The sequence below is a fragment of the Chelonia mydas genome, chromosome 15 (genome assembly GCF_015237465.2).
Source record: "Chelonia mydas isolate rCheMyd1 chromosome 15, rCheMyd1.pri.v2, whole genome shotgun sequence".
In the NCBI taxonomy this organism is placed as follows: domain Eukaryota; kingdom Metazoa; phylum Chordata; order Testudines; family Cheloniidae; genus Chelonia; species Chelonia mydas.
Genome location: NC_057856.1, coordinates 370,364 through 395,027, shown reverse-complemented (window position 1 = coordinate 395,027; position 24,664 = coordinate 370,364). Strand labels below are relative to the sequence as shown.

The following is a 24,664-nucleotide window of genomic DNA, read 5'->3' as shown; positions in this document are numbered from 1 at the left end:
GTTTCTAGGTCCTACTGCAATACAAACAATAAAAGCCGGTACCAGGTTAGATACCATGGGGCTAAAACACCTGGGTTCAGTCCCCATTAGTGTGTCCATTGGGCAGCTGCGCCGGCTCTAGCTCAATGGTGCAGGAATTTTTGATGATTGCCAGGCTAGATGCAGTTCTGGTGTCTCTGCCATGGACACCCCAACCCTGCTCCCCGGTGCCCGGAAATGGCCTCTCTAGCACTTGGGGCCTGAGTCTAGAGCTGCTTGATAGCTACAGAAGGACCTAGAATGGTGGAAGTGCCCTGTGCACTCTTCTTGGCTGCTGGAATGGGGCTTTGGGTACCACTGCAGCTAAGCACAAGTTAGAGCAGCTCCCTGGTTGCTCTAGCTTGTGCCAGGGGCTGGCCTGCTCCCTGGAGGGCCTCAGACTCAGGCAGGAAGGTGGCATAGGGCTGCTTTTCTCTTCTCCCCCTCCTCTAAGCTGCACGGACTTTAGCTCAGCCGCCAACCAAGGGTCAGGACCCTAGTGCCCGACCCTGAAGGAACCTGGCCTGGAGTCAGTGGGAGCTGTGGGTGCTCAGCACTGCTCAGGGGCTGCTGAGAGACCCCCGATTCCTTGCGTTCTTTGACTGGAGACTGCAAGGGAACAGTGTGTCTGCAAAATAAAAACGACAAAGGGGAGGGGGAGAACTCTGGCCTGGGACAAAGGTTTTCAAAGGCAGCTGTGTCTGGGGAGTGGGGCATGTCCTGTGTGTTGGTGGCGCAGACACTGGGGGATCTCTGGGTGAATTCATCATTTTGATTCAAAGGAACAGAACAAAAACTTGGCATCAAAATCTGCCACCTCTTCTCAGTGCAAACACACTCCTGCAGGGACCATCCAAGCTTCTGGCAGCAGCTGGGCCCAGGCAGGGCAGAGTTAGAGACCGAGAGGGCAAACTGGGCAACAGAGCAAGAGTCCAAGGCCAGAGGCACAAAAGTTACCTCTATTATCACAGGTCGCCAAGGGGCAGGGGACTTACCCGACGTGCCAGCCACGCACGGGGGAGGCTGCTGCCTGCCCAACGCCGCTGCCCGCAAAACCGGCCCTGCCCGGCCGCCTCCGCGCTCCCGGCGCGTCCGAGGCCCGCCGGGCTGCGGGGCGCGGCCCCTTTAAGGGGTGGGCTTTGCAGCCTGGCGCAGGAGGATCTACTCGGGACCGGGCTGCCGGGCGCAGGAGGCTGCGGATCGGCGCCGGCGGGGCCATGAGCGGCCGGGTGGGAGACCTGAGCCCCGCGCAGGCGGAGGCGTTAGCCAAGGTGAGATCTGGTCCCGGTTCTTCGCCAGCGCCGGTCACTTCCTCCCGCGGGGCGGTGTTCGTCTTCTCCGCGGGCACCGCGCCTTCCAGATGCGGGGATCCCGGTGCTGGGCGCTGTACAAGCACCGAGCGGCGCAAGGGACTGGAGAAAGCGCCTCTCCGCCCCGAGGCTGTTTGCCTGACCTCACCCGCAGGCCGTAAGCGAGACTTCGGATCTCCCTGCGCCCAGCTTTCCGCAGGACCCTCCCGCTCCTCAGCACCCAGCCCCGGGGACTCAGGAGCAGCCCAGGCCGGCGGCAGGAGCTGACTGTGGGAGTGGGTGGCAGCCCCAGCTGTGATTAGCACAGAAAGCCCTGGCAGAGGAACCCGCGCGTGGGAGCGCGATCGTGCTGGGTTGCTGGGGCCTCTGATAAGCTCCCTCCAGACTGTGCAGACGGGGCAGAGGAAGCTCTCAGGGTGACTAGGAACAGGACCCCCCCACCCTCCGTACCCCGAGATGTGCCAGGAGTAGGGACAGGGACGGGGATGCTGCTGGGCCCTAGGTGACGGAGCTGGCACCGCCGCTGGGGCACGTGGTTGCCTGGCGGCTAGCAGAGGGGACTGGACACGCGGGAGTATTCATGGCCTGTGTCTGGTGGAAAAGGCTCACGGCCGCAGGCTGATTACTGAGCAATTGTTCCTTAAGCAGCTTCTGAATGAGAGCGCACAGCGGCGGGGTCCTCGCTGCACAAGGCACCACCACCCTGTTCCCCAGGGCGCCTCCTTCATGGAGAGGCTGGGAGCTTCCCCACAGCCCCCACCGGTCCTGCAGTGCCAATTCCTCCCTGGACAGGGGTACCTGGGCTTTTGCACAGTGAAGCCTGAGGTCTTGTTCCCTGCAGCTCCTGGAGAGAAAGGTTTGGACTGGAGTAGCTCTGAGCCCCTCCACAGCCTATGCTCCTTCCCCATGTCATAGTGCCTCTTGCAAGGCCAGACAGGAAGAAGTGGCTTAACTCACATGGTTGCTTCTTTGCCCCCTCTCTGTTCCTCTCCTTGTAAACCGTGAGCCTTTCCTGCCTCCTGTGAGCCTTTCATCCCTGCTCCCCATCTTTCTTTCCCTTGCCCTTCTGCACACACTTGCTCTTTCCTAGTCTCTGTCCCAACATGCACCTGTGGGGGCCTTTTATGAAACTGCTCTTCCTTTGATGCTAACTCAGACCCATCTGTACTGACCTTAGGGAGGGGAGAGAGGGCTGAGGGGGGTGTTAAAGGAAAAGGCCCCTGTTCTGCTATCCAGCATTGTTGGATCCATACTTACATACAACCCCCCACCAGTATTACAAATACCTGGGAAGCGTGAGCATTGCTGGTGGCAACCACTGGCTCAGAGCTCCCTGTACGGAGCAAGGGAGTTTGCTCAGCTGGGCTGGGAGAACCTCTTCCCCAGTGTGTTCAGAGGGAAGAGCTGTCAGCTTTGAATGGGCGTTTGTCAGTCTGGGGGAGCAAAACGTGGCTTTGTCGTATAGCACCTACTTCAGTGTATGTACAGGCAGGTAGGGGCAGGGATTTGTGCATGAAGGCAAACTGCACCCACCCCCAATGTGCTCCTCTGCGCCCCCTTCCTGTAGACCCCACTGCCTTGAGCCAGGTGTGCAGCATGAGCGGGAAGTACCCTTTTTACGTGCTCTGGGCATAGGTGCTGATGATGGCACAAGGCGGTGGAGAACCAGCCCCCACCACATTTGAAGAGCGCATGTGCTATAGGGATTTAAACCCGTTCCTCTAAGGGATAAAGAATAACCTTGTAGGTAAGGTGTGCAAGTGGGTCCTGGGAGATTTGGAGTCTGTTCCTAGCTCTACCTGCATGGACTATGGCAAGTCACTTAACCTTTGTGCCTCAGTTTCCCCAGCTCTAAAATAGGGACAATTCTATTTCCCTACTTCTCTGGAGGGTATTCATTAGTGCTTGGGGAACCTTGGCAGCCATAGAAGTGCCGTGTGCTATCGACAGTTCTATTTTGCATTCTTCTCAACTGGTTTTCATGACTCCTCCTGTCAGTTTCAATGGAACTTTCAAGTTAAAATAAAAAGAAAGTGAGGGATGCTGGCTGGCAGGGAAACCTCTTCCCTCACCCCACTTCCTGGCATTCAAGGGAGAGGGAGGCCATGGGTTAAGAGTGGGACATCCCAGGAGCTCTCTGTGGTGTGTTTGTGTGGGAGTGAGGGAAGGATCGCAGCTAATCATCATGTACACCAGCAGGTCCTCCTATCTGTCTAGAAAGTAAACAAATCCAAGTGACAGTAACTTAGTGCAGAACTACATTCATAGTTCCCCCTAAAGATCACCTGAAAGTCACCCTGAAACAGCATTCAAAGATGGCTGCCTTCCCCATTGAAATCTGCATTCATCAGAGGAAGTCTCAGCTCCACAGATTTCACAGGGCTATGGTGGCTGGCATAGGAAAGGTTTCTGGTGTTAGACTCGGGAGCCTGATTCTTGCACCTTGCATGGCCATTGACTCCTGTGCAAAGTTGCTGGGCAGCATTTCACCCCCCCTCCCTTTTGCACAGGTGTCAGTGATCTCACGAGGGGCAGGGCAGGGCAGGGGAGAATCCGATTGCACACTGATTTATTTCTGGATGCAGTTCAGTTGGTTTTGATGATCTGTTGCGTCATTCCAAACAACGACGTGTATCTTCCTTTAAAGGATCATGGAACTTGGGTCCCAAGATCCCAGCTCATTAACAATTGAGAGCCACTGTTGTCTGACAGCCGCGCAGGGCCCCCTGTGAAATGCATCTGTGGGTTGCAGCCTGGTTTCTAGCGGACAAGTGTCCACATGAAACCCAGAATGATTCAGCCTCAGCAGAGGTATGAAGGACTGCCTGGCCACAGTTGCCAACTTTCATGCGATAAATAACCACCCTAACTTTCACAATAAGCCAAAAATCAAGCTAATCCCATTTCAAAACAAGCCCCCAAAAAGCCAATCCCTAAGAACCCCAACACTCTATGTGGCTAGATCCCCATGGCGTGCAGTCGGGGACAGTGGTGGGCCTGCTGTGCAATCCTGACTCTCCCACCCTTGCCCCTGCTTGCTGGGAGCTGATCAAAAAAAAGAAGGAACAAGCTACTAGTCAACAAGCAACTCACAAGCCAATTAAGCCAAAAATAAGCCCAATTTTGGCAGGTTTTTTTTTGTGGGTTTGGCATGTCTGTGACTGGCCAAGAGACTGAACCCTCCCTCGCACCAAGAGGTGAATTCCTGGCACATTTGCATAGTAGTGAGGGGGGAGGAGAGGTAGATACGCTGGAGGGTAGGGATAGGATTCAGAGGGACCTAGACAAATTGGAGGATTGGGCCAAAAGAAATCTGATGAGGTTCAACAAGGACAAGCGCAGAGTCCTGCACTTAGGACGGAAGAACCCAATGCACCGCTACAGACTAGGGACCGAATGGCTAGGCAGCAGTTCTGCAGAAAAGGACCTAGGGGTTACAGTGGACGAGAAGCTCGATATGAGTCAACAGTGTGCCCTTGTTGCCAAGAAGGCCAATGGCATTTTGGGGTGTATAAGTAGGGGCATAGCGAGCAGATCGAGGGACGTGATCGTTCCCCTCTATTCGACATTGGTGAAGCCTCATCTGGAGTACTGTGTCCAGTTTTGGGCCCCACACTACAAGAAGGATGTGGATAAATTGGAGAGAGTCCAGCGAAGAGCAACAAAAATGATTAGGGGACTGGAACACATGACTTATGAGGAGAGGCTGAGGGAACTGGGAGTGTTTAGTCTACGGAAGAGAAGAATGAGGGGGGATTTGATAGCTGCTTTTAACTACCTGAAAGGTGGATCCAAAGAAGATGGATCTAGACTATTCTACGTGATAGCAGATGACAGAACAAGGAGTAATGGTCTCAAGTTGCAGTGGGGGAGGTTTAGGTTGGATATTAGGAAAAACTTTTTCACTAGGAGGGTGGTGAAACACTGGAATGCGTTACCTAGGGAGGTGGTGGAATCCCCTTCCTCAGAAGTTTTTAAGGTCAGACTTGACAAAGCCCTGGCTGGGATGATTTAGTTGGGGATTGGTCCTGCTCTGGGCAGGGGGTTGGACTAGATGACCTCCAGAGGTCCCTTCCAACTCTGATATTCTATGATTCTAAGGGGGCAGTTTATCCTGTTGCTGGCTGTTTGACCTCTTCTGTGGCTAAACGTAGGGCCTGCAGGGTTGTCAAGCCAACACCTTGTGCTACTGCTTACATTTGATTTTAAACATGTAGACACAAACTTCAAACAAACCAAGCCCCAAAAGACAGGCTGGGGATGTCCAAGTCTCTCCCTTTGAGGTGAAGCTGGAACCTGCCATGTGTCCTAATGTCAGGGGCAATTTGGAGACTCCTCTGCCTTTTTGACTCAGGCTGTAGCAGGACGGAGGAGTTGCCTGCCTGGAACAGACCCAAGGAACCTCTGCTAGAGCCAGGACACTGAACTAGTGGCCAGCACTAGATACTTCAGAGGCAGGTATCAAAACCCTTCCATAAGGGACAATAATGCCACATTTTCCAAAGTTCCCTCCCAGACTGTAGGCGCTGAGAGATCTGTGGCCAAATTTCCAGGGATGCTGGGGGCCTGAAGCTCCCTTGGTTTCAAATGAGGTTGGGGGTGCTCAGCACTTGGAAAATCATGTCTCAAACCAGACACCCAAAATCAGGGACAGTCTCGAAAATGTGGACCTTAAGAATAACAAGCCCATTTGGGGGCCATTTCTAGCCACAGATTTATGGGTGTGTGGTTACATCTTGGAGCAGGAAGGTTGATCTCCTTTATAGTGATGATCAGAAAGAATAAAAATGTGTGAACACCTTATTCTTTTTTCAAAACCCTATCAAACTCTTTACCTCACCCATGTCTTGTGGCAGCGAGCTCCAGAGATAAATTAGACATTTTAAGTGTTTCCTCCTATCAGTTTTAGCTGTGTTGCCTTTTAATGTCTTGAGAGGTCCTCTTGTTTTTATATTATAAGAGGCAGACTGGGATGAGATCAGTGAGGATGGAGGGGGTATTTTAGATGGACAGTCGAATTAGAGAGAGATGGATTTTAAGCACTGGGAAGGTCAGGGAAGTTTTGCAAACTGAGAAGTGTTATATTCTCTGCAGAGGGTCTGATCTGATGCATAATTGCACGTAACTGAAATCTCTTTTGTGCAATATCTTTGGTTCAAGGAATCAGAGATTGGGCACAGCATTAATTGACAACAGATCTTTAGAAATTCTCCTCTCCTGTTTCCCAGAGCTACTGATGGGCTTTCATCCTATCCTCCCTTCGCAATGCTCCTCCGGGCTGTTCTCAAGGCAAAGGAATTAATCCCGGATTTAATTACACCTAATTTCAGACCACAATAATGTAACCAGCCCCATTAAGACGTGAAGGGAAGGACCTAGAGTGCTGTGGCCCTCTGAGATTTATGCTATTCATTGCCCTGGTGCGGCTGTGGCTGACCCCGGTGTGTGTCGTGGGAAAGGGGGGGGATCAGCTGATCTGCAGGCTCAGGCTTAACTCGCATATCTGTTATTTGGGACTGATTCCTCCCCTGCCCTTTGCACCCCTGTGTTGGGTTTGCCATTGACCAAGGCACCTGCTGGGGCTCCCCTGCTGCCTCTCAAACTGGTGGCAATGTTGCACTGCACAGCAGCCTGCCGGGGGGGCATGCATAGCGATTCCCAGCCACTAAGCCCTTGTTCTCCATGTATCGGACAGGAGTCAGCTCTGTGATTCAGAAGAGGACTGCCAACCCAAGGAGAGGAATGCTGCCTCCTACACAAATTGCCCACATGCCGCCATCCACGTGTCTTTGTGCCCTATGCCAGCACCTGAAGGTTCCCTTCAGGAACTCTAGAGACCTCTTTAGACCCCTAAAGATTGCTTTAATGCCTCCCCTTTTGGGAGACTGAGATCAGGGCTACCCAGTAGCACTGACCCCCATTTCTCTTCCAGCTCAGCTATGCTGTTCCTCACTTGGCCAGAAGGAGCCTTGTGGAGCATGACAAGCATCCCCTCTCGTGGGGTGGGATGTGCTGCCCTGCGCCCACCACTGCAAGGAATTAGACGTGCTCCACCACCCCACCTGGCTCCCCTCACAGCCGTGTCCAGGGTTGCGCTGGTTAGCTGGCCAGGTGTAGGGAGGTCCCCAGTAGACTTCATGGTATCTTTGGCCCCTCCAGGAAGCTCTTCCTGGGGCGGTTTGGGGAAGCGTTGCTCTGGATGGGGGAGTGTTGTGGTGACTGGCAGTCTGGCTAGGGCAGGAAGGCTTCATCCCTTACACTCCCCCATGAACGGTCAGACCCTGGGTTAGGCTCATCTCATGGAGAGCTTGGTTCCACAGCCAGACCAGACCCCATCTCGCCCCTGCCTGGGGCCTGTGCCAGCACTTCCTAAGGAGCGCAGCGGGCTGAGTGACCGGTGGCCCTGCTTCTTCTTTGCTCGCTTCCTGCTTGTGCCTTTGAACTGCCTTTGGTCTGCCCCTATTCCCAGGGCAGTCTGGGCCTGGGCAGCCCCCAGTTTAAATTACAAGAGCCCCAGGGCTGAGGCCAAGCCCCCTTTGCCCGCCACATCTCTTGTGCTGGCCGGGGAGTCCCCTTATGCAAGGGCTATTCCCAGGAGCAGTAACAACCCCCTTGTGCTGCCCAAGTGCCGTGACCCTTCTGGCACGAGCGATTGCTGGGGAACGGTCCTTGATGGAGCTGGCTCCTCACTGGCTCATGGCTTTGACGATCAGGACTAAGGCCTTGATCTGGCAGTGGCAGCATGGAAACCAGAGCTGTGTGCTGAGCGTGATCGAAGAAAGCACTGAAATGCCCTTGCGAACAAGAGACCCAAGCTGAAAGCAACTGGAGCCCCAGCCTGACGCCCAGTGCACAGGACCTCAGGGGTGGGTGTGGGTCACAGGACTGAAATATTAACTTGGGGGGGCGGGAGGGGGATGCTGGTTATCTGAAAGACGTCAGCCACACAGGCAGTTGTACTGCATAGGCTGCTGCGTGGGGTGGGGTGGAAGGAGAAGAATGCCCCCTTGGAGTGACGCCTTGGAAAGGAGCAGCAGGGAAACACCCTGCCAGCAAGATCTCCGGGGCTATGGACAGGCCTGCCGGGGAGGTGGTGGGAGTGCCTCCCATGGGACCCTGCAGCTAGACTGGACAGAGAACAACTCTGTCTCCAGCCCAGAGAGCTGGACTAGATGGGCCCTAATGGGTCTCTTCCACTCTACAGCGTCTTCCCTGGAGCCCTGATCTCTAGGGGCCAGGGTATGTTGCAATGCTGAAAAGCTCCTTATTAGACAGCTCCCTGCCTCCGCCCCCCAATACTCCTTCAGTGCCGGCAGGCAGCCCTGCCTGCGGCATAAGCGATGGCAGAAAGGGAGAGACACCCCACCTCCCACCCCCCCCCGGAAGTCACTGCACTCTATGCATCTCCAGTTGGGGCCCAAACATCGGGCTCAGGCCTTTTGCTGTTCTGTAGCCCCCAGCTCCAGGAGCACAAGGCCCATGCAGGAGACAAGTCCTGCTGTAGACATGCTCAGCAGTCGCTTTGCCCTTTGGTCTTGGTGGCCGAGGGAAGCAGGTCAGGCGTGTGAGAGGCCTTGGCCAGATGGCAGGGCAGGCATGGGGCTGTCTGTGGCCTGGCAGCTGGGCACTTCCTGGGCAGCTGCATGCAACCGTGCCCCTTGGGAGTCTACCTTCTCCTTGCCCCTGCCTTGACTAAAGTCTAGCCGTGGGATCAACCTTGGGAGTCCCAGGGCCCAGCACCTGGGGATGAACGGGGCGGGTCATGGGGGCTGAGTGAGAAGTCCTGGCCTGTGCACTGAGCTTGCGAACCCTGCGGTGCCCAGTTGGTGCCTCCAGCTTTGCTGGTCCTGCACTGGGAAGTGCCCATGATGTTGTCCCTGCTCCTCTTCTCTCCACAGTTCCGCGAGAACCTGCAGGATGTGCTGCCCTACCTTCCCCATCAGGACGACTACTTCCTCTTGCGCTGGCTCAGAGGTAATGGGGGCTGGAGGGAGGGGGGAGATGCGGTGTGGAGCCAAGCTAGCCCTAGCTGCCCCCCAGCCCCTTGAGCCAAGATCAGCCGCAGGCACTGAGCCACTGCTAGAGCTTTCTTGTTGTTCCCGCTCCTGTGAGACAGGAAGAAAATGGACAAGAAAATGGACGGGCCTGAGGTTGCCTGGGGTGTTTTCGGTTTGTCCCGTAGAGGGAGTGGGGCGTGTCACCACTGAGCAGGGAAGGGGGGAAATGCCTCCTTGGGCACAAGAGGAGGGAATGGCGGGGAGGGGGGGAATGCCCCTGCTGAGCCCTGGGGAGGAGGGGGAAGGGGAAATCCCTTAGCACCACAGCGGCACTCATGAGCTTTTGCTGTAGGATTCAGACCCCAGGCTCCAAGCAGCCCTGGGATGTCGTCTGGGTGCAGTGGAAGATGGTTCAGGTGTGGGAACTGGATCAGAGGAGGGAGAAGCTGCTCTTTTGTCTGGGGCAGCTGCGGTTTTGGGTTACACACAATCCCTGTGAGCAGGCACAGGGAGCTAGCCGCGTTCCTTGGTTGCATTAGCTGTGGCCCGAGCCAGCCCTGCAGCAGGGAACCCAGAGGGGAAAGGGCTAAGAGCTCAGCTCCGCGAGAGGTCTGGGCCCTGGCCGTGGCAGAGCCAGCCTGCTCTGTCTGGGGCATGAATGGGCTGACTTGGCTTGTGGGGGCACGTGGCTTCCTGAGCACCCAGGCCTGAGTGTTTCCAGCCCTGCTGCTCCTCTCACATGGGGCCTGAGTCCTGGAGGGATCCCCAGGTCTGATTCCCAGCTGGGGGCACCAGTGGGACACCCCACAGTTACAGCCAAGCAGGGAAGAAAGACTAACAGCATCCCAGTGGCAGCCATGGCATCTTTGCCTTTGAGTAACAAACGGGCAGGGAGCGCATCCATATGGGGAGGCAGGGAAAGGGCCTGCCCCTGTGGGAGAAGAGTAGGACCTTGGCTGCCAGGGTGCACATCTCTCTGCAGAGCGAAGATGGCCCTGTCCTGTCAAGGAGCTTTTATTTCCCTGGCCCTCCCCTCCCCTGCAGGCGCATTCTGGATGGCTCCGTGCCATCTACAGGAATCTGGGTGGGTTGGTACAGATCAGGCCGATATCACAGGCCGGAAAAGGGGCCTTATCTTGTCCGGGGGGTGGGGCAGTGAACTGTGAGCTCTATTGTCACAGAGAACTCCCTTCTTCCCACTTTCTCCCGCTATCTGTTTTGGAAAGTCCAAAATTCAGAGTCTTGTCCAGCCCTGACCTGGGAGATTTCTATCCCCCTGCGCAGAGGCCAGGCAATGCCAGATCCAGGGCAAGTCCCAGTACAAGGGGCTCTGTGGGTCCTGTCTGCTTGGCCTCTGCGCTAGGGGGAGGCTTCTAAAAGCACAGAGGGCTGCGGGTGCCTGCCTCTCCTTGACTGGCCCATCCACCCTTCCTACCTTTGCATATCTCCCCCATAGTCTCTGACCTCCCAGGCTCTCACTGTAGCAGGCCCCAAAGAGAGGCCCTCCAAGATCAGGATCTTTCTACTTGGCCCCATGAAGCCAGGACCCTGAACACACCCACAAGGCCCTGAGATCACTGCTCTGGTCTAAGGGGGTGTGGAGTACCCCCAGCACTGAGAGCAGGAGGGGCTGGGGGGGATCAGTCCGTCCAAGCAGTGGGCTACTTTTAGTTTATGGATGGAGGGTCAGCTCTGTAAGTACCCAGCTGGACAGCATGGGCCCAGGTCGCTTAGCCCCAAATTTACATTGTTCTGTCATTAAAATACAGGGCTTTTTACAAACCTCAGTATTGGGACCAGCATTATAGCAAAGGGAACTCCTTTCCCTGCAGTCTCTGGGATCCACTCAGACACCAGAGTAGGCCAGCCGGCTTAGGATTCCTGCTTCCTATGCCAGAGGTCATGGGTTCAAATCCATCTGCTGCCATGGGGTATGGGGGGGGAGAAGAGTGCATGACTGGGGCAGTAACCTGAGATGCAAGCTGGTGAGTGTGTGTGAGGGCCCCCTCCTCTGCCAGACCTGCAGCTGATCTGAGTCTGGTATAGCCCCAGCTAGGGGGCTGAGGCTCTTTTGCTCAAGCTGCAGCAGCTCATGCTCTTAGCTCAGGAGGCCACCTGTGGGCTGGTCAAGATGGCGGCTGTCACATAATGGTCCTTTTGGGTGGATCCACGTATGAGGTTGGGTCTTAACACATGTTTCTACAAAGCCAAGTATTCTGCAGTACTGGTTCCGTACCCTACAGCAGTGGTGCCAACCCCATGTGTTAAACAAATACTAAATTAAAAAACACAATTGCCTTCAAAATCACTAGACTTCATAAGCTTTCTGAGTGACTAGGTGGCTGCGGTAATATCTCACTGGATCAATGTCTTTTGGTGAGGGACAAGCTTTCAGGCTTCCACACAGCTCTTCCTCTGTGCAAGCTCAAAAGTGTGTCTCTCCCACCAACAGACGCTGGTCTAACAAAAGATATTACCTCATCCCCTTTGACTCTCCAGTGTCTAACACGTCAGCAGGACCAACACGTCTGCACCACCCCTGCATCCAATCAACTTTCTGCTTCTTTTGCTTTGCCGTCTGCTTTCAGAGCCTTTAGAGGACATTGGGGTCTGAGCGTCGGGCTATTCTCCACAAACCCAAGGGCCAGAAACTTACTGTATTTTCCACTGAATGCATCCGATGAAGTGAGCTGTAGCTCACGAAAGCTTATGCTCAAATAAACTGGTTAGTCTCTAAGGTGCCACAAGTCCTCCTTTTCTCTTTGCGAAGACAGACTAACACGGCTGCTACTCTGAAACCTTACTTAGGTGTGATTCTCACCTAATCACTCGACTCCGGAGGCTGGGACTTGCCGACAAGACACCGACTCTCATGAGCTCAGGGATAAAGTCCAGACAGTTGGAGACACTGCCCCAGCAAACACGGCAGGGCTTGGGAGATAGCTGCAGTGCTTTTTCTTAGGGCAGATTCCCCCCCTTGACAAGCTACCAAGAAGGCTCTGCCTGTTGGACTTTACAAAGCAGATAAGCACTGCGATTGGAGAAAGGGCAAGAGACGGCGCTTTCTGTGATAAAAGGAGCTCACTGTTCACCCTCTCGCCTGTAGAGGTGAGGTAAAGCTGCCCTGGCACAGAACCCAGGGGATTTAAGCCCTAGCAGCCCTTCAAAGAGAGATCATAAATGGAGCTATTAAGGGGGGAGGGGTGTTGCAAAGCCTTTGATCTGTGCACTCCTGCACCACAGGCCAGTCTCCTTCCCTTGAGCCTGGGTGTTAGGGGCTTATTCCTTCATGCACTTACTTCCCTGGTCCTTCTCACATGAACAGAGAGCAACAATACCCGAAGTCCAAAGGTGCAGACAATTCAATGTTTATTGGGGGGGGGAACTTCCAGCAAGCATGATTCCAGTTTCCTTCCTTAGTATCCCCCTTCCCAGCTCTGACACCACAGAGCCTTGCCGGTGTCCCTGTTCCCATTTTCCCCCCCTTAGCAAAACATGATTCCAATTTCCCCACCCCCATTCCCTGTTTCCATTTCCCCCCCCCCTTACTTCCTGATTGACTGCAGACTATATAGTAAAATTTGACTTCTGCTTAGCTATACCTATCATTTTACTGAAGTTTAACTAACCAATCCTAACATATTGTAACATGATTATTTAACCAATTATATCCCACCACCTTAATTAGTTTACACCCAGCAAAATTAATTATACAGCAGACAGAAACAATCACAGAACCAGACAGAGACCATGCAAATAAACTATAGCAAAGTGGGAACTATAATGACAAAACAATACAGAAGTGAGGATTTCACAACTACATCTATAAAGACATAAGGGTTTCCCAGCTGTGTCTATTGATAAGTGAGTTCTTGCCAGACAGGATGCTATCAAACTAAGTTCCTTTTACAGCTTCTAGGCACTTCCCTTTCTCTGGAGGCGATAGGCGCTATCAGGACAGGATTGTATCCTAACAGCCCAATGGCACCTTATTTCAGTGTGACTAGGTTGGAATGTGAGGAGGTGATCGGTTGCTTCCCAGCTTATCCTCTGCTGCTTAGCCAAAGGCCTTAGCCTAAGCACAGGGCCTCAGACTGTCACAGTAAGAGAAGGACCTTACACCAGCAGACAGTGATTTTGATTCTCTCTTTTGTACCTCTATAACTAGCCAAGTGATAAGAATACACCTAAATTCTTAGAGTACAGGCCTTTACCGACAGGCCTGAATATCTATATCCTAACACTGGGGTTACGCTCCAGCTTCTCCTCCTAAGGAGCGGAGCCTGCTGGCTGGGGGTGGGGGGAGAGGGGGCTCCAGCATGGCATTGGGGAGCACAGGCCACTGGCTGCATAGAGGTGGGAGATCACTGTGCAGCTTGCCTCCGGGACACGGACTCAGCAGTGAGGCTGCACCCAACCCTGACACAGTGCAAGGACTGGGCCTGTCCCAGAAACCACCCCAGGGCCTTGCCCCTCTGTGCCAGGTTCACGAGGTGTGGGCAGGCAGGCACAGCAAGGCCAGGCGCCAAGTGTGGAGGGCCTTAATGTGGGGGAATCCAGGTGTGGGTAGAGAGGGTTCTGTGTAGGGCAATCTGGGTGCAGGCGGCTCAGTGGGGGATTCGGGTGCAGGGGGGATCTGGATGCACAGAGGATTGTTGGGGGCTTCTGGGTGCAAAGGGACTCTGCAGGGGGGTCCAAGTGAAGGTAATTGGGGCTCAGCAGGAAGGGTGTCTGGGAGGGATAGAGCTCAGCAGGGGGCTTTGGGTGTAGGGAGCTCAGTGTGGGGGTCCTGATGCTGGGGGAGTGGGGCTCAGTGGGGTGGGGATCCAGGTGCAGCTGGTTGGGGCTTGGTAGGGTGGGGGTACGGGTGGGTTGTTGGGATGGTGCAGGGTGAGTGGGGCTCATTGGGGGGGGTTCTGAGTGCAGAGAGGTGAGGCTCAGTGGGAGGGTCTGGGTACGAGGGGGTCTGGATGCACGGGGGTTGGGTGGATGGGTTAGCAGTTCCCTGTTCAGGGATCCCCCCCCGCAGCTGAGGAGCAATAGGTGCAGGAAGCGCGTGTGGGTGTGTGTTGGGGGGGGGGAGGGGGGGCAGTTTGCAGAGCTTCCTACAGTCAGGGGAGAAATCTGGGGGTGGGTCTGATACAGGGGAAGAGGAAGTCTGTGCAGGGGAAGAGGAAATTCTGTCCTGCCCAGCCCAGCGCAGGGTAGGAGGCACCAGCCAGGTCTTCCCCAGTCCCACCTCCTGCCCCTCAGTGATTTACCTTTCTGCCGGCTGCCCTGGGCACCCGACATATACTGCTGAGGAGAGTCGCATGACTGCTCTTGTGGCTTCCCTTTGCCTCTGTCATGGAGTGTAGGGCAGTCAGGGCCCTGCACGCCCCACTTCCTGCAATTCACCAGGACTCTCAGCCAGCCAGTAAAACAGAAGGTTTATTAGACGACGGGAACACAGTCTAAAACATAGCGTGTAGGTACAGGGGATTGTTGGGGGCTTCTGGGTGCAAAGGGACTCTGCAGGGGGGTCCTCAGTCAGATCCCTCTTGGGGGGTGGGGAGCCCAGACCCAGGTTCTGGGCCTCCCCCCATCTCCCCAGCCAGCTCCAAACTGAAACCACCTTCCTGCTGCCTCACCTAGCCACACCCCCAGCCTTTGTCCAGTTTCCCAGGCAGAAGGTGTCACCTGGCCCCAACCCGCTCCTGGGCTCAGGTTATGAAGGGCAGCCACCAGTGCTGGCCATCAAGATCATCCCTCAGTGAAGTCACACCCCTATTTCCCGTCACCATCTAGTATTGGTGCAGTACCGCAGGGAAACAGAGGCACGCCCTGTGTTAACAGAAGACGGTAAACTAGTAAAACTCCCATGCAACATTACCAGGTTAATATTCCCTACTCCATCACAGCTTCCCTGGCAGAAAGTCATTTTTCTGCAGGGAAGCAAAGAAATCTGTGGGGGACATAAATTCTGTGCATATGCAGTGGTGCAGAATTTCCCCAGGAGTATCTTATAGGGGAATCGCCTGGTTTCTGCTCAGGTGTGTCTACTTGGTAACTAAGGTTGGCTGGTCCCAGGCCTCTAGCTCTTAAAGGGGCATGCCATCCTAATCCAGGCCCCTTGCTGCTCCCTGCATGTATCAGACTCAGAGCTCCTGGCTTCCATGACTGGAAAGCATGGCCACCTGTTGGTTCCTGCTAGCTCTGCGGAGCTAACTCAGCTGAGGGAGATGGAGTCTATTCCATCCTGTGCAACCTCAGCAGAACTGTCCAGCAGTCAGTGACTTCTGCACAACTCCCTGCTGGCATCACTGGCTGCAGAATGATAATGGGAAGGAGCTTTTCTCTTGTAGGTCTTTGGTTTGGATGCAGCCCAGGTAGTGGTGGTGGGGATTGGAACTCATCAGCATCTGATGGCAGGCAGATGGCTTGTGCGCAATGAGTTGGTGGGTCTCAGCCCAGTTTGCAGCAGGCAGATATCCACATAAAACAAATTGCCACCCTAGCTGGTGCTATTCGCTCCAATAGTGGCAGCTCAGCTGAGAAGCCATGGACTGAATGGGTCACGTGGACTGATCCCAGGAGTTCAGTCCCTCTGGTTGAGGGGCCAGGAACAATTTGGGGGCTGATTTTTCCCTGCTACTCCTGTACCTTACTGGCGCTGTGCTCCAGCCTCCAGTGCTGCCCTGCTGGCATCGTTCACCAGCAGGAACTCCTTGGGGCAAGCTTTTCAGATGGGTAATAACAGAATGGGCCTGGCCATGAGCATAACCTCCCCGTTCTGTTGCAGCTCGATGTTTCGACCTGCAGAAATCCGAGGCCATGGTCCTCAAGGTAAGAGAGCCTCCCAACTCCCGTTCCTGGGGTTTCTACTTCCCAAAGAGGGGGTGGGGGAGAGAACAAAAACAGTCCCCAAGCCCTGTGCCCCTGCACTGCCCACCCCTCTGTACACACATGCTGATTCCAACAGGATCCAAGCCCATGATCCCATGTGTGCAGCCATTCATAAACCTGTCCAGGCCCCCTAGCTACATGGCGGGCACTCCCAGCCTCTGGTTCCACAGAGTCCTGCTCACACCAGAAGTCTTTGAAGTATTTATTTAATTGATTGCTCTTATCTTATATTTTAAACAAGATATACATTCCTTCCCTCTCTTCCTCACTTCCTGCTGCCCCACTCCCTCACCCCAGTACACCTCTTCTTGTCACAGAGTCACACGGGGTTTAAGGCCAGAAGGGACCACCTGCTATTCCAGCCCTGAGTCCCCAGCACAGTGCAGAGGATGCACTTCAACCCAGCCTGCTGCTCCAGCCTTACCCTCCACACACACACCCAGCTCTGCTGATGCCCCACAGTCCTGATGTGCAGCCCCCTGCTCCTGCCCCAATTCCAGTCCTGAGTCCCTCTTGGGCAGAAGCTGTCACTTACATGTAGGATCTTTCCCGATGCTGCAGCTGTGTAATCCATACGTCACTCCCAGCCTTGCTGAGTTTTGTTCCACAATGTCAGTGTTTATCGGAGGAGGGTGGAAGACGTACCAGATTGCTGTATTTACTGTCCCTGTCCCTGCTTGAAAGTGACCCAGACTGTTTCCCCCCCATTCTCAACCACTCCCCTCTGGTTTGTTTTAACAGTACCTTGAGGTTCGGAAGCACATGGATGCTGACAACATCATCAACTGGCAACCCCCGGAGGTGAGTCCCCATTTGCCCTCTCCCTCCTGTCTTCAGGGCTGGATTTCCGCACCTGTTCTGGGTGTGGCCTGTGAACAGCTGTGCTTAGTGGAGGGCGTCTAAGGCCTGTGTCTCTTCTGTGCAGGTGATTCAGAAGTACATGTCTGGGGGGATGTGTGGGTATGACCAGGATGGCTGCCCCATCTGGTACGAGATCATTGGGCCCCTCGATGCCAAAGGCATCCTCTTATCAGCCTCCAAACAAGATCTGCTCAAAAACAAGTACCGTGACTGCGAGATGCTGCTGCAGGAGTGTAACAAGCAGACCCAGAAGGTGAGACCTCACTGCCTCCATGAATCATTGTCATCTGGGCCTGGGGAGCCCAGGGCAGGAAGGAGCCTGTAGGAGCGGCTGGGGGCTTTCTGTCTTGAGATCTAGGGTCCTAAACTGGAGTAGGGCTCAGGAGAAACCTGCATTCGGACTTGGGCTAGGATCCTAGTAACTGAAATGCATTACAGGCTCTCTGTACCAGGGTCACTTTGCCCACCACTGAAATGTAGCCACCTCTGGGATGGAAGAGAGCAGCTGTTTAACAGCACACAGCAACACTGCAGAACATCTCAGAGCAGGTAGTGAAGAAGAAAACAGTGTCCAGTTGAAACAGTGGGTGGAATTCAGGGAGGCAGAATATACGTTACCTGCCTGTGTTGGAATATGCTCAAGACTTCGGGTGTTAACAGCCCAGCACTGTTGGAACAGCTTTGGAATCTCAGATGGCCACCTGAAGGACAGGGTCTCCTGCAGTGCCCCGTCACCATGCTGGAGCACTGGGGCCCGCGCTGGGATGGGAGAGCATCCCCTGCTGAGCCACATACACCACTCTGCCAGGATGACAGGTCATGCAGGGGGTCATGCAGGAAGGCTCTATGCCCCAGGGCCTAAGCAGGAAGCGAATAGGAGAAAACCACCCATCACACAGTAAAACAGAGTCTTGATTGAAGATGGCAGTGTGTTTCCCTGGGACGTTACCCTGCAGACGGCCGGAATGGCGTCCGTCTGAATCCTCTTGCTCTGTTCTCTTGCAGCTGGGGAAGAGGGTTGAGACGGTCATGATGATCTATGACTGCGAGGGGCTGGGCCTGAAGCATCTCTGGAAGCCAGCCGTGGAGGCATACGGAGAGGTGAGGAGGTAGGGGTTGGGGGAGGGGGGTCTCTGTTTACATATTGCTTATTCTCCATCCTGCAGAATGGTTTGGTGCATGGGTTTCCTCAGATCATATGCTTCCCTCCGCCAAGTCCACTTCATGGTGATTTTCATGGTTAGTCCTCAGGTCTATGAAGCAGGCAAATAGATCTTCCCCTCTTTGTTAACAAGCATCTACAGGCTAAAAGATGTGGTTGGTGGTTCCTTTCTCGGGAAGGAATCCAACTGGACTTTCAAGGATTACACTGGCGTTGGCCAGACCCAGTATTATTCTCTTATTGAGGATATGACAGGATCACAGATACCGCAGTAGATGTTTGCGCTGAGGGCCTTTCTTTTGGCTATCAGGTTAACTAGCCCAGCTGAGAAAGGATATGGCCGCACTGCAGTCAGCAGATGCGATTGCAGCATATGCAGACGTAGCTTTGATTTAGCTCGAGTAGCAATAGCAGTGAAGCTGGCAGCTGGTCCAGTGTGTACCCTGGGGACCTGGGCAAACTAGCTTTGCTCTACCTAGATCAAACCTAGCTTGGGTATGCTATACATGCTGCAATTACACCTCCTGATTGCAGTGCGCACACACCTACATCTTGGATAAGTGTCTGGATTGGAAGGTTGGGCTGGATAGTTTTAGAAGGGCTCCCTGAATGCGTTCAGTGGAGTGTTTGATGTCTTACCTTGGCTCTCCAATCTTCTAGATTTGAGGTGCTTAAGGCTGACTTTGGTTGCTTCTCTTGTTCCTACAAAATCCATGGAGTTTGGGTAGTTTTCCAGTGTTGCCAACTCTCACAGTTTTGTTGTGTTTCTTGTAGTCTTTGGTGGTTTTTCTTAAAGCCCCAGCTCCTGGAGTCTTGGGAATATGTGAGAATCTCAGCTCTCATTTACCAAAATAATAGTTTCTGGCCCTTATGGCAGCGGAAAAAAACCTCAAAACCCTGAACCCTAAAGGCTCAAAGAAACACAGAAAGCAAATACAAATAATTCCAAGTTATTTTTTTAAATCTCATGATTTTGGGAGATCTCACTCTTGACTGGTTGGCCATACTGACAGTGTCTTCCAGCATAGCTGGTTTGGAATGATTCTGTTCTATCCTTCAATACTGGCCAACCCCCCACCATTTGAAAAATCATGTCGGTGCCCCAAAACCATGAGATTCTGTAGAAATCGTGAGAGATGCTTTCCCCTATGGTTGTGGGGTTCTAATAAGCATGGAAAGGCTTTAACGGTGTTATTCTTTTGGGGTCAAATTCCACCCCATGCAGAGGGCTATTGCTTAAGCCTGGGCACTGCATGAGTCTCGCTTCAGCCCTACGGGTGCTATAGCCCTCTGCACGGGGGTGAATTTCCTCCTCTCTGCAGATGTCATCTGGTGACCTGCCGTGGGAACCCTTCATGGGCAGGTTGTGACACAACAGGCACGCCTAGCCTCAGTTTCCCTTTGAGTATCCCTGAAAGGAATATTGTCTCTCAATGTGCACTACCAAGCCCACCTCTGGGTATAGCTTGCTCACATACACCAGTGCAGTAGTTCCCCTGAAGCCATTCTCCAGTGTGCACAGTAAACATAAAGGTACTGTGGTTTCTCCATTCCCCACTCCAGGGGAATCACCTCCATCCACCCACCCACTCCATAGCAGCACATTGTTCCCAGTTCCTTTCACCCCCGATGCAAGGCCCCGCTCTCCAGGCCATCCACTTGAGAGTGGCCAGTCTCCACAGCCCCCATCAGGTGTCCCCAAGAGAGCTCCCCAGTGTCCTGCTCCCCAGGCCTCCCTGCCAGGGGGGATCGACCCTCCCCCACCAACCCTCTTGAGCCCAGGCTCGACTTCCCTAGATAAGCTGGATCTTCCCCATTTGCCAAGGAGCCACTGCCTGAGCCTTAAACGCCTCAGGGGTCCTGAGCTGTGGCCAGTTCTCGCTAGCAGTGTTGTTCCACACAGCTCTTTCTACCTGCTGCTTCCCAGCCAGCTGGCCAATTCTCCCAGTCCCCTCCCTTCTAGGGCCCAGGTGCCCTCTCTTAAGCCCAGCTGGGGACAGGGAGGGGTCAACTGGCCAGTCACAGGTGCACTGGCCTCTTTTCTCCCCCTCTCTCCCCCCATGACAGTAGAGCTAGTGAGTTTATGTCCTAGACTGACCCCTCTTTCCTGAGGAGCTGGGATTTGAATTGCTTGTTGGTCCTTTCTTTGTATTTATGACTGGCCTTTGCTCTTTGATTTCTGTTGCTCTCTGTTTCTGGCATGGGCGGGGGGAGATTCAGATTGGGGGACGAGAGGGTCACTGGGGTTTAAAGCAACCAGAACACCTCTCCCTTGGTGCAGAAGCCCTGGAGGGGAAGGAAGAGATGGGGAAGGGCTGTCTCTTATCTGAAATCATTGCAAGCTTTGTGCAGGTTTCTGATCTGGCTCTGGGGAGGGGTGTGGGTCTGGTTCCGTCTCCTCCTGCACAGCTGTTTGCTACTACAGCCCAGGGCTGCTGGCAGGGCCTGAGGCAAGGTCCCAGACATGAGGTACTAGGGTTGGCTGGAGGCAGGGAGGGCTTGGGATAGGTTTCTGTCTCCCTGACTGACAAGCTCTTTTGGATTCACAGCTTCTGTCCATGTTTGAGGAGAACTATCCTGAGACCCTGAAGCGCCTGTTTGTAATTAAAGGTGGGTTTAACTGCAATGCAGGACAAGGCTTGCATGCTTCCCCTCCCCGCCCAACTGTGCAGTTGCATGCACACGCACACATACATGCATGCACACGCATGAATATACATGTGTGAGCTGGGACAGCAGACTTGCATTTGCAGGAGATACTGCATGCATGTCTCTGCCCCCCAGGGAGAGAAACACAGAATACCCAGTCTGGAGGGTGCTCTGTGCAGACCCTCTACCTTTGCCACCTGGGGTACAGGGCTACAGAGCCCTGGCTGGGATGATTTAGTTGAGGATTGGCCCTGCTTTGAGCAGGGGCTTGGACTAGATGACCTCCTCGGTCCCTTCCAACCCTGATATTCCATGATTCTATGATACCCAGCTGGGGAAGCATGGTTGTTTGTCCCATGGCCCAGTAGGAAACACCACAGTCAGCCCAAGAGATGCACCATGTTGTTGGCCATGTGGTATGTTGTTCTCCCACCTCTATCACATTGGTACAGCACTGGCACTCCATGGCAGGGATCGGTGAGAGGTGTGAGGAAGGCATTGCAGATCCCTGGCAGGGGGTGGTGCTGGAGGTGGAAGGCCAGGGTGAGAGGATGGTGTGAAGGATTTCTTGCCCATGATGCTATGTTCTCTCTGTACCATTCTTGCAGCTCCCAAGCTCTTCCCTGTGGCCTACAACCTCATCAAGCACTTCCTGAGCGAAGACACCCGCAAGAAGATTGTCGTCCTAGGAGGTGAGTTTGACCCTGCCCTCTTTCCCTGCCTTGCACCACCGCTTCCAGCCTAGCTCATGGGCCCAAAATGACCAGGCCCCCAGTCCCAGAGCCCCTTTTCTAATGGGAAGTTGCTGCCCAGCCCGAGTCTAACCCCCTTGCTCAGTGCAGGGACATCACCAGACTGCTGCTTCCTGTGGCCTACTTGATGCCCCAGTCCCACCATTCACAGACAGTTGTTCTGTTTGGGCACGGAGGGCCTCATGATGATCGTGATGCTGGGCAGGATAAATGAACCCATTCAAAGTGTCTTTGTACATCTCACTGGCTCAGCGGGGCTGGGGCTGATCAGCCGCTGGATGGGAGACCTCCCAGGAAGACTCAGGCGGGTGTGAGTGACTTGGTGGCCGTGCTTGCCCCTGCGTGGCACTAGGGGGCAGCGCACTGCTGGAAGTACCATATTTCAGATGAAATGTAAAACCGAGCTGGTGTGTTTTAACTGCCTGCGGGTGTCTTTGTAAACTGATCCACCCTCCTGGCCAAGTTTCAGTTTGCAGGGCTACACCCTGTCTCCCTAAATCTCCCCCACGCCCCCTTCACTACCTGTCCTGCAGGACTGCCTAGTGGTGCTGTGAATGATTGTAAACAGCTGTCCTCCCCAGAGGCTGGTGCAGTGATGTACAGTACACAGTCTGTAAAGCCCTTGGAACTAGAGCTGTCAAGCAATTAAAAAAATTAATCGCAATTAATCGTGCTTTTAAATTATAATAGAATACCATTTATTTAAATATTTTTGGATGTTTTCCACATTTTAAATATATTGATTTCAGTTACAACACAGAATACAAAGTGTACAGTGCTCACTTTATATTTATTACAAATATTTGCACTGTAAAAAACAAAAGAAATAGTATATTTCAATTCACCTAATACAAGCACTGTAGTGCAATCTCTTTATCATGAAAGTTGAACTTACAAATGTAGAATTACGTGCAAAAAATAACTTCATTCAAAAACAAAACAATGTAAAACTTTAGAGCCTACAAGTCCAATCAGTCCTACTTCTTGTTCAGCCAATCGCTCAGACAAACACATTTGTTACATTTGCAGGAGATAATGCTGCCCGCTTCTTGTTCACAATGTCACCTGAAAGTGAGAACAGGCATTCTCATGGCACTGTCATAGCCGGCGTCACAAGATATTTACATGCCAGATGTGCTAAAGATTCACATGTCCCTTCATGCTTCAACCACCACTGCAGAGGACATGCGTCCATGCTGATGACGGGTTCTGCTCGATAACAATCCAAAGCAGTGCAGACCGACACATGTTCATTTTCGTCATCTGAGTCAGATGCCACAAGCAGAAGGTTGATTTTCTTTTTTGGTGGTTTGAGTTCTGTAGTTTCCGCATCGGAGTGTTGCTCTTTTAAGACTTCTGAAAGCATGCTCCACACCTCATCCCTCTCAGATTTTGGAAGGCACTTCAGATTCTTAAACCTTGGGTCAAGTGCTGTCGCTATCTTTAGAAATCTCACATTGGTCCCTTCTTTGCGTTTTGTCAAATCTGCAGTGAGAGTGTTCTTAAAATGAACAACATGTGCTGGGTCATCATCCGAGACAGCTATAGCATGAAATATATGGCAGAATGTGGGTAAAACACAGATCAGGAGACATACAATTCTCCCCCAAGGAGTTCAGTCATAAATTTAATTAACACATTTTTTTAATGGGCGTCATCAGCATGGAAGCATGTCCTCTGGAATGGTGGCCGAAGTATGAAGGGGTATACGAATGTTTAGCATATCTGGCACGTAAATACCTTGCAGTGCCAGCTACAAAAGTGCCATGCGAATGCCGGTTCTCACTTTCAGGTGACATTGTAAATAAGAAGTAGGCAGCATTATCTCCCATAAATGTAAACAAACTTGTTTGTCTTAGCAATTGGCTGCACAAGAAGTAGGACTGAGTGGACTTGTAAGCTCTAAAGTTGTATATTGTTTTGTTTTTGAGTGCAGTTATGTAACAAAAAAACCCTACATTTGTAAGTTGCGCTTTCACAATAAAGAGATTGCACTACAGTACTTGTATGAGGTGAATACTATTTCTTTTGTTTATCATTTTTACAGTGCAAATATTTGTAATAAAAAATAATATAAAGTGAGCACTGTACACTTTGAATTCTGTGTTGTAATTGAAATCAATATATTTGAAAATGTAAAAAAAATCCAAAAATGTTTAATAAATTTCAATTGGTATTCTATTTAACAGTGTGATTAAAACTGCAATTAATCATGTTTTTTTTTTTAATCTGCATGAACTTTTTTGCATTAATTGTGTGAGTTAACTGTGATTAATTGACAGCCCTACTTGGAACCCTTGTGTTAAAAGGATAAAGAAATGTGAGATCATTAGTCCATTGCTATTAAAGGGAAACAGTTAGGTGAGCCAGGGCACCTTAATATTGTGACCTGTGTATTTCCTTCTTCACTTCTTGGCTTTCTTCTTGAAACAAAACCCAGTGTGACCGCTCCTCCAGCTGGCTCTGTGCTGCCACTGGGCTAACAAACCCTTTTCCCGGGCTGGCACTGCTTACACCACTGGTGATGCCGTTTCCTGCACAGGGAGCAATGGAATCTGATGAGGTTCAACAAGGACAAGTGCAGAGTCCTGCACTTAGGACGGAAGAATCCAACGCACCGCCACAGACTAGGGACCGAATGGCTTGGCAGCAGTTCTGCAGAAAAGGACCCAGGGGTTACAGTGGACGAGAAGCTGGATATGAGTCAGCAGTGTGCCCTTGTTGCCAAGATGGCCAATGGCATTTTGGGATGTATACGTAGGGGCATAGCCAGCAGATCGAGGGACATGATTGTTCCCCTCTATTCGACACTGGTGAGGCCTCATCTGGAGTACTGTGTCCAGTTTTGGGCCCCACACTACAAGAAGGATGTGGAAAAATTGGAAAACGTCCAGCGGAGGGCAACAAAAATGATTTGGGGACTGGAACACATGACTTATGAGGAGAGGCTGAGGGAACTGGGATTGTTTAGTCTGTGGAAGAGAAGAAAGAGGGGGGATTTGATAGCTGCTTTCAACTACCTGAAAGGGG

General features: G+C 52.8%; 1 protein-coding gene across 2 annotated transcripts in view; it reads left to right on the top strand.

Moving 5' to 3' along the window:
• The first annotated feature begins 1,050 nt into the window (after window positions 1-1,050).
• The window catches only part of SEC14L2 (SEC14 like lipid binding 2), a 38,666-nt gene continuing 15,052 nt past the window's right edge, over window positions 1,051-24,664 (top strand). The window contains exons 1-8 of one of the 2 annotated variants that reach the window (XM_007068539.4): window positions 1,051-1,289; window positions 9,227-9,302; window positions 16,107-16,150; window positions 16,952-17,011; window positions 17,136-17,324; window positions 18,077-18,172; window positions 20,783-20,843; window positions 21,491-21,574. In XM_007068539.4, coding sequence (XP_007068601.2) covers window positions 1,236-1,289; window positions 9,227-9,302; window positions 16,107-16,150; window positions 16,952-17,011; window positions 17,136-17,324; window positions 18,077-18,172; window positions 20,783-20,843; window positions 21,491-21,574 — 664 coding nt within the window. In that variant the 5' untranslated portion in view covers window positions 1,051-1,235. Of the gene's footprint in view, window positions 1,290-9,226; window positions 9,303-15,606; window positions 15,666-16,106; window positions 16,151-16,951; window positions 17,012-17,135; window positions 17,325-18,076; window positions 18,173-20,782; window positions 20,844-21,490; window positions 21,575-24,664 lie in introns of those variants that run through there. The other variant, XM_043529522.1, reaches the window with a different exon arrangement.